This window comes from Loxodonta africana, chromosome 16 (assembly GCF_030014295.1).
Source record: "Loxodonta africana isolate mLoxAfr1 chromosome 16, mLoxAfr1.hap2, whole genome shotgun sequence".
Taxonomy (NCBI): Eukaryota; Metazoa; Chordata; class Mammalia; order Proboscidea; family Elephantidae; genus Loxodonta; species Loxodonta africana.
In genome coordinates, this window is record NC_087357.1 from 56,908,106 (window position 1) to 56,921,802 (window position 13,697).

General features: G+C 39.5%; 1 protein-coding gene across 5 annotated transcripts in view; it reads right to left on the bottom strand.

Annotated features, from left to right (window-relative positions):
* The window catches only part of FAM13C (family with sequence similarity 13 member C), a 160,263-nt gene that overhangs the window by 64,045 nt on the left and 82,521 nt on the right, over positions 1–13,697 (bottom strand). For all 5 annotated transcript variants that reach the window (XM_010589140.3, XM_010589138.3, XM_023546974.2 and 2 more), the window contains one exon: positions 4,564–4,627. In XM_010589140.3, the coding sequence (XP_010587442.1) occupies positions 4,564–4,627 (64 nt within the window). The remainder of the gene's footprint in view (positions 1–4,563; positions 4,628–13,697) is intronic.

The window sequence follows — 13,697 nt, forward strand, 5'->3', positions numbered from 1 at the left end:
GAACCATTCCCGAAGACAACTCAGCAGACATGAAAGGGACTGGACAGTGGGTAGGAGAGAGATGCTGATGAAGAGTGAGCTAATTATATCAGGTGGACACTTGAGACTGTGTTGGCACCTCCTCTCTGGAGGAGGGATGGGAGGATAGAGGGAGTTGAACGCTGGCAAAAATGTCACGAAAGGAGAGACTGGAAGGGCTGGCTCATTAGGGGGAGAGCAAGTGGCAGAACGGAGTAAGGTGTATATAAACTTATATGTGACAGTCTGACTTGATTTATAAACGTTCACTTGAAGCTCAATAAAAGTTAGTTAAAAAACAAACAAAAAAACCCAAAGCCATTGTTGACAAATTGATTCCAACTCATAGCAACCCTATAGGACAGGGTAGAACTGCCCCCATAGGGTTTCTGAGGAGCAGCTGGTGGATTTCAACTGCCGACTTTTTGGTTAGCAGCCGAGCTCTTAACCACTGCACCACCAGGGCTCCACCTTACCTCTGGGACCTTTGAATTCCAGGTAAAAGGTGGAACAGAAACAGACTTTTATTTACGCAGCTGACACTTGCTTTACCCAGAAGTTAAATACAGAATGCCATCAAAGTGTCTCTCAGATAAGGAAATAAAACATTTTCTTTAGCACAGAGACCATGAACATTTTTTGAAGTGACCACTCTTTCTGTAGAGTGATGACATAAAAGCTGGACTGGGCAAGAATAAAATGGCAGGCCAGAAAGAAAGCTCCAAATGACTCAGGGCTTCAGCCGGCTCCTGAGGATGACTGTGCTGTTTCAGAGCCTGGGTTGTCCTCAATTCTTCCCTTAAGATAACGTGGCCTCTCTCCCTGGTGTAAGGGTGATTAATAACTACACTAAGCACATGTGTCTCTTTTGTAGCACTAGTCACTATTTATTCTCCAAAGCAGGCCTTCAGATGGTTGGCCTTAAAGATATCTTACCCCTAAGTAACACTGGGACAATTTGTCTCAACCCCTCCTTCGTGGGAACGTATGACTAAATTCTACAAGCACTGGGAAAATGAAAACGAACAGAATTAATGAGTGTTAAAACTAAAAGGACTCCCAGATTGAGCATCCTGTCCCAAGTTTACATATAAAACACTAAAAGAAGCTGATATAATGCTCTCTGTGATACTGCCTAGGAGCTGGAAAAGTAGTGTGGGGTCCAATATGCCATATTTGCTCAGGGAAGGGGAGATCCATCAGTTTTCTTTATACATCTATTATTTTTCTTAATTGGAACTGAACCCAGGAGTTGGGTCTGCTAGGACGTAAAGAGAGAAAACCACAGTTCTTCCTCCTTTTATCCTTCAAGTGCTTTTTTGATCTATTGAACTTTTATCAAATATATAGACATAGAGAAATAATTAAGACTAAGAATTAAGGCGAGGGAACATTGATAGATCTCAAGTCTAGACTTTATTCCAATCAGGATGCAGAAGAGTCTACCAAATAAAATCTCTTGGTGTCTTATAGAGGTAGACTCAGCTCTGATAAATGGCAGGAGGGAGGTTTAATCAGTTTTTCAGATACAAACACATACTGCATAGTCCCAGAGTCACCAAAAAATACAGAATGGAGATGCAATTCCTATCAAGAGACTCAAGGTTAAAAATGGGAGCCCTAGACCAGTGGAGGAAAACTGAGATTGGCAGGGACCAGATCGATATATCAATTGGAAGCAAGAAGTGAAAAGATTCTGCAGCTCCTGGAGAAGTATGGGGAACATACACACAGAGACACTCATAGATAGATATGTCACATCATGTATCACTATACTGGTCATATGAGACCTTGGGTTGTCTCTATGCACAAAGACCTTGGGTTGAGTACCAGTTCTGGACCCCAACTATAGCTGAGCTCACCTGTCTGTGGCAAAGAAAGTAGAATTAAGAAGTGCAAATAGTAGAAGTGAAATACCAGATGTGAAAGTTGGGGAAAATATGGAACACTTATGCAGCTTCTTATAATTGTTATTGTTTACACACAATGTCAGGATCCATGCGAAGCCTGGAAAATACTGTGGATTAGGCCTCTCATGAGGCTCAAGAAAATGTTTTTGATGTTAGTCTTCCAAGTGGGAGTGGAAGAAAGACAGAAGATATAGAACTGGTGTGTTCTTTTAGAGAAATAAATGGTTGGGGAACAAATAAATAAAGGGATAGAGGTCAATGTAGAGAGCTAATATAACAAGAAATGATAACTTAAACGTTTTTGTTTGAGATGCAAAGAATGCTCCTATTAAAAGTCAGCTGTACAAAGAGGCAAGAAAAAAGCTCATAGTTTAAAAAAAAAAAAATTACAATCCTTAAAACAACTGATCATAATAGTTAAATGCTAGAAAAAAACCATACAATGAGATACAGTTACAGCAAGGAGAATGAAAACCACAACTACGTGCCAAAACATGGATGAATCTTGCAAAGATAATATTGAACAAATTGAACCAGACACAAAAAAGTACATACAGCCCATTTCTAAAAAACCTCCAAAACAGGCAAAACACATTTATGTCAGTCTGAAGAGCAATGATTTTTACAGAGGAGTAGTGACTGGAAGGAATTACTGAAGGACATCTAGGGTACTGGTAACATTCTCTTTCTTGATCTAATTACTGGTTACACACTTTGTAAGAATTCATCCAGCCGCACACTTGCAATTTTTGCACTTTTCTGTATGCATTTTCTATTGCAGTTAAACATATTAAAGCAGTATTTCCCATCGTGTCCCACAGTGCTCTGGTACCGAATGAACTATTATCAGGGGGTTATTCCATAAAAGATTTTGGTGGTCAACAAGTTTATGAAATGCTGGCAGAAACCCAGTTAAATATGTACCCACTCTATAGGACCTCTCCATTGATGAGTTTGAACATGGCTCTCGCTGCATGGCCTTTGCCCCATTATGCTGCCTGCCCCCGTACCCCCTTCATTTCTCCAAGGTCTCTTCCAGTTTCCCCAGTTTTGGTCACAACGGAAACAGCATGAAAGAAGATGAATCTGCACAGACAGTTTACTCTCGGAACTGGGACAAAAACACCTTGAGCGCATACTCACAGTCCATACAAACAGGCTGAGTCAGCAGTGCCAACTTTTCATGCAAAAGGGCACCTTTAACAAATGGCGCTGCCTACTCTTTCAGATGCACGTCTCCATTCAGCACTCTCGGTGCCCAGAACAGTGAGCTGGCACAGTCCGTGTACTTTACAAACACGATATAGTGAAAGAATACAGAAAAGCAGGTTTTCAAATAGTGATTTTTGCAATAGTAATTTAGGAATAGTAATCTCGGCATTCTCATCTGTTACCAGCTCACAAATCGGGATTTCTCCCAAATACTCGAAACATTACGAGTTGACTCTTGTAATCACCTCATTTTTCTAGTCACTAATGTCAAAATAAACCACGGCTTCTTTGCAAATAGTATTTTGCTTGTTCACGTGAGGCAGACAGCTGTGTTCACTGATTCAGGCTCTTGCCTCTTTTCTCTTAAGCTGTTTCACTCTTGTTACCACGAGTGAGGCTGAAATCTGAAGGCTGTCTCTACGCACAAATAACAAGCAGCATTTTATGATGTTATCTTTAGGACATTTTTTTTTATAACTTTAGTTATTTAACTTGGTTTCACCAGGCAGCTGGTTCACCTTTGGATATTGGTTTCTGCCAAGTTCTAGAGTAAAAAATGAAAATAAAATCACCTAAATTCAGTTAAATTCTTTGGTGGGAGGTGGTAGAGGGGTGTATCCTGAAAATATCAAATAAACAATTTGCCTAAAGCCCATCATGCCTCTTCCAGTCATCTGGACATCAAGTTTTATCATTCTCTTTGCTATGATCCTAATCAGACATATCACCCTCTTTTCCTTAATTATATAATGAGGGGAAAGGAAACTAGACAGGGTATTCTAAACCAATATCTTAAATCAAGACATTCATAACAACATGGATTGTAATTATATTAGACTGGTCTCCAACAGTATAATTAATTTATATATTTCAAAGAAAATCTAGGACAAGCTAATTAGCAGTATGAAGTCCAGTTTGGTGGGAAACCACTTGGATTGGGAATTATGGCTTTGTGTTTCAAAGTACACTAAGAAGACCTGATTGCAAACACCAAACTCTATCATGCTCAGTGGATAAACAGTAAGCCTGATTATGTTTGAGGCTGCAAAAGCCATTAGAAAAAAAATAGAGAGGGCTAGATGCTGATAAAATAAAATTAAGAGAAAACTGCACAAATGTTCACTGTCACGGACATCGTTATACAATCCTGAAGCAAAGTTGAAAGAGTATAATGAAATGACTGCTGGACTTGGTTTCAGGCCAAGATGTGGTGAGCAGTCTTGCAAATAATATTTTTAATGTGCTTCCCACAGAGTAAGGAAAAACATTACCAATTGAACAAAGAACTACAAGCCTGGCAAGTTCACTTAAGAGCAAAAATACTTAAAGTTTTAATCAGAAAGAATTCCTAGTACTGTGAAAAAAGAATACATTTTATGATCAGCTAATTCAAGTTCATACAACCAGCAACGAATGCACCTACCTCATTTAAGTCCTGCCGAGTTTCCAAAGCATCCTTTGACCAGATGGCAGCCCTCTGGTCTATTCTATAAAACACAAAGGAAAATTATTTCCACTTAAAAGAAGCCTTTCAACAATGTACATTTGAAGCCAGTGGCTACAAATCTGGCCAGACCCCTATTAAAAACCCACAGTGGTATCCCACCGCCTGTAGGATAAAACCCAAACTCCTTATAATGGCCTGTAACACTTCACAGCATTTGAACTCAGCCTGCTTTTCTGGCCCCACCTCCTCCCACTCTTACCCTTGTTTACCCCACTCCAGCCTCCTTGGCCTTCTCTCTGTTCCCTGAACAAATAGTGTTTGTTCCCGGTTCATGCCTTTGCACTTGCTAGTCCCTGAGCCCAGATTACTCTTCCCCAGATTATCATACAACTGACTCTTCTCATCATTGGCACATCAGCTCGGCTCCCATGTCACCTCCCCCAATAACCTTCTGACCACTCTAACTAGAAGCAGCCCCCTCTCGTGCTCTATCACACCGTCCTGTACATTTTCCTCTTTCACTTCTCACCATCTGAAATATATCCGCTTATTTGTGCTTTGTACACTAAAATGTAAGCTCCAAGAAAGCAGTTATTATGTCCTACACTGCTAAATATTCAGTACCTGGCACAAATTAGTACAGGTAGACCCCGACTTACGAGCGGATTCTATTTCAACAACTACATCATCAGTCAGTTCAGACATAAGTCCAATACCTCTTTTATATATATAAAAAAAAAAAAAAATTTTTATACATATATATGTTTTTAGTTTTCATTATTGCCTGCTATACAGCAGTGTTTTGAACAGTCAGTCATAACATCTGAAGATGACAACATCAGCAAATTACATGCTGCAACAGTGTATGTAGCACATATTCCTAATGATAAACCAAACCCATTGCTGTTGAGTCAATTCCGACTCATAATGACCCTATAGGTTAGAGCAGATCTGCTCCACAGGGCTTCCAAGGAGCAGCTAGTGGATTCCAACTGCTGACCTTTTGGACAGCAGCCAAGCTCTTAACCACTGTGCTACCAGGGCTCCATTACTAGATGCACAAAAAAAACCCATATGTTTGTAAGTGTGGGTTTGTAACAACTCTAATATGTCATAAGTCAGGGACTACCTGTAAATGTATTTTAAATGAATGAATGTGATCTGTGAATGAATGTGAACAAATGTGTTGTTTGGAAATCCCATCCTATCTCAACTAACATAATAAATATTACAGTAATTGCTGTGATGTGAAACTAGCTGGGTTTTGCCACTGCATAGTTAGTTCTGAAAAGGAAAAAAAAGGGAGAGTGGGGACTTAAAACAAGGCCTAATTTACTCTAAATCTTTTTTTTTAATTTAACTTAAAAAAAAAAATCCCAGTTTCGATGCTTAGCTCCAAATCATGACTTGTCCAAAGATATCTATTACATAACATTCAAATTTTTCTCCAGCAGTTTGCATGCTATTATAATAATAAACATACTAAATTATAGTTATTATCTTTGTAAAAATGCCAGCTATCTTAATGAAGAAAAGGTTTAGTCAGTGTTAGGTCATTTATAAAAAGTTTTATTTGGGGACATAATTATTTACACTTATTAGTCTGCCTCAATTTGAATCTTGAAGAAAGCATATGTATCTTCTAAATGGTCAACAAGATTAATCATTTTTAAATGCCATGAGACACACTTCTAAACGCCACAAGCCCAACTTCTTCAAAATATTCTTAAGAATGCAAACTTCTTTCAGTCCACAGGCAAGCAATTTACTTTTAATGAGAAAAGCAAGAAAACGGTAAAATAAGAAAATTGTGAGGTCAAACTGATGGACTGGGCTACCGATGTCTACCAAGCCTGCACAAACCACCAGCATTTCTCATTGCATGTAAGAGGCTCCCAACCCTGAGTTCATGGATAGTTCAAGTGAGAAGAAAGAGAAGAAGAATATTGTTGATGTACCTATCTTATCTCCATCAATCCCCTGTACCACAAACTGTGATTTCCAGGCTTCAAAAAATACAAAGTAGCTCTTTCCCCAAATATGGGCAAAAGGACTCAGAACTGAATCCACAGGTATGGGCTGGGGCGCAAGGACTCTTGGGGACAGGGATTAACCCATCCTACCTGATGGAGCCCTGGTGGTGCAGTGGTTAACTGCTACAGCTGCTAGCCAAAAGGTCAGTAGTTTGAATCCACCAGCTGCTGCTTGGGAACCCTGTGGGGCAGTTATACTCTGTCTATAGGGTTGCTATGTGTTGGGATCGACTTGATGGCAATGTTTTTTTTGTTTGTTTGTTTTTGTTTGTTACTCAGTAACATGTAAAACTTTGACTGGCTCTTAATTTCTTCGTAACCTTCAAGGGGTTCTCAAACTACACTTCTGCAGAGGTCTGGTAGTACCAGAAAAAATGGGAGCATTGTGTTTCTTACTGGAAAGAGTATTTACCAGTTTACACTTTTTAAACACAAATTTCTCTAGGACTTTGGTGCCAGCTGCCTGTTCATGAGTGTCTTAAAAAAAAAAAAAAATTGCTATCCAGGCTATTCCGACTCTTAATGACCCTATAGGACAGAGTAGAACTGTCCCATAGGGTTTCCAAGGCTGCAATCTTTACAGGAGCAGATCGTCACATCTTTCTTCTGCAGAGCAGCTGGTGGGTTCAAACTGCCAATCTTTTGGTTAGCAGAGGAGAAATTAACACTGCACCACCAGGGTTTCTTGTTGATGAGTGATACCAGATAGTAAGACAAATAAACAAGTAGCAAAAATTAATGGAAGAAAGGAGAAATACAGTTTTTTAAAAATACAGTATATATTATTGAGATGCAGAGAACAGCCTACATGTAATATATTTACATTATCTTCTAGGAAAATTATTCTTAACCCATTAGATCAACCCCCAGAGCAAGCGTGAGAACTGTTGGTCTCAAGCATGATTTAAAAAAAAAAAAACTGTTGCCATTGAGTTCATTCCTACTCATAGTGACCCTATAGGACAGAATAGAACTGGCCCATAGGGTTTCCAAGGAGCAGCTGGTGAATTTGATCTGCCAACATTTTGTTTAGCAGCCGAGCTCTTAACCACTGTACCACCAGGGCTACATCGAGCATGACAGGTGCTTTAATTTAATAACCATCTGAATGCCTACTATGCACCTAGTACTGTGTTGGGGAGATAATAATAAACAAGTAGAGAGTCTATGCATTTAGGGGGACATGCAATGTAATGGAATCTTAAAAAGAAGGGGATAAAACTAACACACAGCCTGGAGATGATTTCAGTAAAGCAGAAATCATAACATAGGTACAATATTAGAATGGTGAAGAGGAAAGGGAGAGGTAGAGACAGATAAGAGAAAATTAACAAAAAGAAGAGAAATGGAACAGTAGCTAGACTGTCTCAAATTCCCGTCTTTTTTTTCTTTTTAATTTTTATTGTGCTTTAAGTGAAAGTTTACAAATCAAGTCAGTCTGTCACACAAAAACTTATATACACACCTTGCTACATACTCCCAATTACTCTACCCCTAATGAGACAGCCACTCTCTCTTTTCATGTCCATTTCACCAGCTTCTAACCCCCTCTACCCTCTCATCTGCCCTCCAGGCAGGAGATGCCAACATAGTCTCAAGTGTCCACCTGATCCAAGAAGCTCACTCCTCACCAGCATCCCTCTCCATCCCATTGTCCAGTCCAATCTCTGCCTAAAGAGTTGGCTTTGGGAATGGTTCCTATCCTGGGCCAACAGAAGGTCTGGGGGCCATGACCACTGGGGTCCTTCTAGTCTCAGTCAGACCATTAAGTCTGGTCTTTTTAAGAGTCAAATTCCCTTCTTTTTAAGATCTTTACAGATATTGCTTGAACCATGTATAATCCTAGATGGAAGCTGGCCTAAACACAAAAATTGGGTCACACTGAAAAATTCCTTCTAATCCTCTTGCCTCCATCCACCCAAAACAATAATAAGAAAGCTGCCCACTTACATCTGTATCAAATATATGCTTCTGGAGAGGGCAAAGAAAAGAAGGCCAGTCAGTATACTCTGCCAACTCCAGCACAACTCTGCACTTTAGCCCAGGCCCATGCAATGGGAAAGGCAGTCTATACTTCTTAAAGCCCAATTATGGCCCTCAGCACTGATGAGAGTACAGTGCTGCCAATCACCACCACCATTCCCATTACCACTGGCACCACCACCACCATCATCAACACCACCACCACCACCATCATCACCACCATCACCACCACCACCATCACCACCATCAGTATTACCATCACCATCATCAATACCACCACCACCACTATCATCATCAATGCCACCATTACCACCACCACCACTACCACCATCACCACCACCAGCACCACCATCACCATCAATACCACAACCACCACCATGATCAATACCACCACTACCACCATTGCCACCACTGCCACCACCATCACCACCACCACCATCACCATATAATTTCAAAATAAGAACACTTCTCAATAGAGAAACACAAAACTTCTGTAATGAAATTTAAAAGAACTTCTCCCTAGATTTTTTGACTCCACAATCCCGAACAACCCAGTGAGGCACAACTTTTCTAAAGAAAACTTTAGTGTCCCCACGTTGCTGGAAATCTAAAACGTGTTGAGTCAGCCTGTAGGGTCCTGCAGTGGCCTTCCCTTCAGAGGTGGACTGGAATTCAAACAGCAAAGCCAACTAAGGGTTAAGATATTTGTCTTGGCCTGAGGATAGGGTCAAACCACAGAGGCTGATAATTTGTGAAAAAGCAGTATTTTAGCTCAGGATTTTAGATTTATATAAAAATTTTAACTATAACTAAATTAGCAGATGAAAGCAGAGAACTTTGGGAATTTTTCTTTTCTACAGGTGATATTTTCTAATTAGGTACAACATCAGACTTACAAAGATAATTTACCACAAAATGGAAGATTCCCTCCTGGTATATCACACACAAAAGAAATCTTTATTCTCTTCTTAGAGCGTTTTTCTAATACCCAGAACCAAAAAAAGAGCATATTTTTCTAATATGCTCTAATAAATGAGACCAAGATAATCCAAAGGGTTCTTCCTACAAATTCAACAATTGAGCTTGTTCAGCTATTATAACATGTTGTACTGTATATATTTGATTCGTATCCCTGAGAGTACTCCTAAAAGTTGATGTTTATTTTCTTTAGAACCCCATAACCTCATTTTTTACTTAAAAAAATAGAAACCTAACAGAAGAAATAGTGTAAAAGATATACTTTTTTTTTTTTTTTTCCAAAAATGTAGGCAAATATAACTAAATAGCTTCAAATCCTAAAACGGTGATCTCTGAGCTGAATTACTACATCAGTGTTAAGTTTCTTTCCAGGTAGAATTCCTAAGGAATGGTGTTCAAACACTCAACTCTGTTAACAAGGCCACTTCCATTACTCACTATTTGTATGCGCTGTAATCTCTCAAATAACACCTCATCTACTTGAGCAGTTTGGTAAAGTGAAGGCAGCCAGCAGAAAGATCTGGGTTTTAACTAGCTGCTAGCTGATTGCCCTTAGGCAGTAGCAACTATGCCCCCATTGGCTGAGCACTATGTGTCAGGCACAGAAGCTAAGCACTTTAACCCCTCAAACTTATGAAGCAAGCATTTGTCATAATAATATGGATGACACCATCTGGAACATGATGACACAGAGACTACACATGATCTTTAAAGGTACTGCTTGAACCATTTACAAACCTGCCTGGAAAGTGATCTAAACAAGCAAGCTACTTCAATATATGCATCCTTTGCCCAATTAGAGTAAAAATTGTTTCAGAAGAGGAACCACAGTCTTAGTTTTCCTACTCTCTTGAGCTTCTCCTCCCCAGTTCATCCTTTTCTTACTGATCCACTAGGAAACGTTCCTCAAGATCCAGCCTAAACCCTCCTATTACTCCATACCGTTTCCTCAGGCAATTTCATCCACTCCAGTTGCTTCAATTACCATCTATGAGCCAATTTCTACTTCCAGCCAAAACCTTTCCAGATGAAGCCAACTGTCTATCTCTCTACTCGGATGTCTCAAACTTATAATCATCAGGTCCAGAACTTATAATACCCACCTCCTTAGCGGACTGTCTCAGTGTTCTCTGCCTCAGTGAAGAGGACCACCATCAAACCTATTATACATGAAAGTTATCTGAGAGTCATCTAACACTTTCCTCCCCCTCAAGTCCGATAGCTAATTTATTACCAAGTCCAATAGCATTTGCTTCTGTCCTCTCCCTTCCATCTGCACTACCACCACCGCCTTAGGCCAAGCCACCATCATCTCTCATCTGGACTACCTGGACAATTATAGCTTCCGTGCTGGTATGTCCACTTCCTCTCTAACCTCCCCGAACCATTTCCTAAACATTGATCTTGTCACTACTCTTTTACACACTGCCCTTAATATAAAGATAAAAATTCTTTTTTTCTCACAAAGTATTTTGTTAATTGAAGTAAACTTGGAAACCCTGGTGGCGTAGTGGTTAAGTGCTGCGGCTGCTAATCAAAAGGTCAGCAGTTCAAATCCACCAGACACTCCTTGAAAACTCTGTGAGACAGTCCTACTCTGCCCAATAGGGTTGCTATTAGTCAGAATCGACAACAGTGGGTTGTTTTTTTTCCACATAACATAAAATAACCATTTTGTACATTCACCACATTGTGCAACCATCACCTCTATATACTTCCAGGACACTTTGATAACCACATATGGAAACTCCATACCCACTAAGTAGTCACTCCCCATTCCCCCTGCTAGTCTCATCCTCTGTCAACCACTAATATTTCTCTATGGATTTAACTATTTATCTCTCTATGGATTTACCTATTCTGAATATTTCATATAAATGGAATTAAACAATAAGTGAGCTTTTCTGACAGGCTTCTTTCATTTAGCATAATGTTTACAAGGTTCATCCATGTTGTTGTATATTTCATTACTTCATTCCTTTTTATGGCTGAACAATATTCCTTTGTATGGATATACCACATTTTGTTTATCCATTCATCAGTTGAGGGACATCTGGGTTGTTTCCAACTTTTAGCTGTTGTGAATAGCGCTGCTATGAACATTCATGCACAAAGTTTTGTTTGAGTACTTGTTTCCATTTCTTTGGGGTATACACCTAGAAGTGGAAAGAACACTTACGTCTTGAAAGAAGTACAGCCAGAATGTTCCTTAGAAGCGAGGATGGAGATACTCTGTCTTATATGCTTTGGACATGTTATCAGGAAAGACCAGTCCCTGAAGTGGAACATCGTGCTTGGTAAAGTAGAGGATCAGCAAAAAAAAGAGCAAGACCCTCAACAAGATGGATTGACACAGTGGCTGCAACAATGGGCTGAAACAGCAACAATTGTGAGGATAGCGCAGGACCAGGCAGTATTTCCTTTTATGGGACATGGGGCAGCTATGAGTTGGAACCCACTCAATAGCACCTAACAACAAGAATGGTAACTCTATGTTTAACTTTTTGAACAACTGCCAAATTGTTTTCTATAACAGCTGAACCATTTTACATTCTCACCAGCAACATATGAGGATTACAATTTTTTCACATCCTCACCAATATTTGTTATCTTCCCTTTTGTTTCTTTTTGTTTGTTGGTTTGTTTGTTTGTTTTTATAGTCAACCTAGGCGGTATGAAGTGGTATCTCATTGTGGTTTTGTTTTGCATTTCCATGATTACTAATAAGGTTGATCATCTTTTCATGTGCTTGTTGGCAATTTGTGTATATTCAAGAGCTTTGCCCATTTTTAAATTGGGTTGTCTTTTTGTTATTGAGTTGTTTATATATTCCAGATACTAGACTTGTAACAGACATATGGTTTGCAAATATTTTCTCCCATCCTATAGGCTGTCTTTTTACTTTGTTGATAGTATCCTTTGATGCATAAAAGTTTTTAATTTTTATGAAGTCCAGTTTATCTATTTTTTATTTTTGCTCATACTTATGGTGTCATATAGAAGAATCAACTGCCAGATCTAAGGTCATGAAATTTATGTCTATGATTCCTCCTAAGAATTGTATGGTTTTAGTTCTTACGTTTAGGTCTTTGATCCATTTTAAGTTAATTTTTATATATGGTATGAAGTAGGAGTCCAACTTCATTTTTTGCCTGTGGATATCCAGTTGTTCCAGCACCATTTGCTGGTAATACTATTCTTTTCTCATTGAATGGAAAGACCAAATTTCTTAAAATATCTTGCAATATCCTGAAGGACCTGGTGTCTGTCCACCTCTTCAACCTCACCTTGCATCTTTCTTTCTCTCTGTGCTTCAGCTATGCTGACATCCTTTCAGTTTCTTGCATACAACATGGTCCTTTCCACCTCAGGACCTTCATATTTGCTGTCCCTTTGCTCCGAATGTTCTTCCCTCTCTACTTTTTCTCTTAGCTAACTCAGTCATCCTTTGTTGTTGTTAGGTGCCATCGAGTCGATTCCGACTCCTAGCGACCCCATGCACAACAGAACGAAACACTGCCCAGTCCTGAGCCATCCTCATAATCGTTGTTATGCTTGAGCTCATTGTTGCAGCTACTGTGTCAATCCACCTCGTCGAGGGGCTTCCTCTTTTTTGCTGACACTGTACTTTGCCAAGCATGATGTCCTTCTCCAGGGACTGATCCCTTCTGACAACATGTGCAAAGTATATAAGATGCAGTCTTGCCATCCTTGCCTCTAAGGAGCATTCTGGCTGTACTTCTTCCAAGACAGATTTATTCATTCTTTTGGCAGTCCATGGTATATTCAATATTCTTCGCCAACACCACAATTCAAAGGCGTCAATTCTTCTTTGGTCTTCCTTATTCATTGTCCAGCTTTCACATGCATATGATGAAAATACAATGGCTTAGTCTTCAAGGTGACATCTTTGCTCTTCAACACTTTAAAGAGGTCCTTTGCAGCAGATTTACCCAATGCAATACATCTTTTGATTTCTTGACTGCTGCAGTCATCCTTTAAGCAGTCATCCTTTAGATACCACATTTTCTTGGTAGCTTCTAATTAGGTCCCATTTACATGTTTTTACTGTATTGTGGTTTGCTACTTCTGCTATGTAGCACTTTTCAGTTCCTA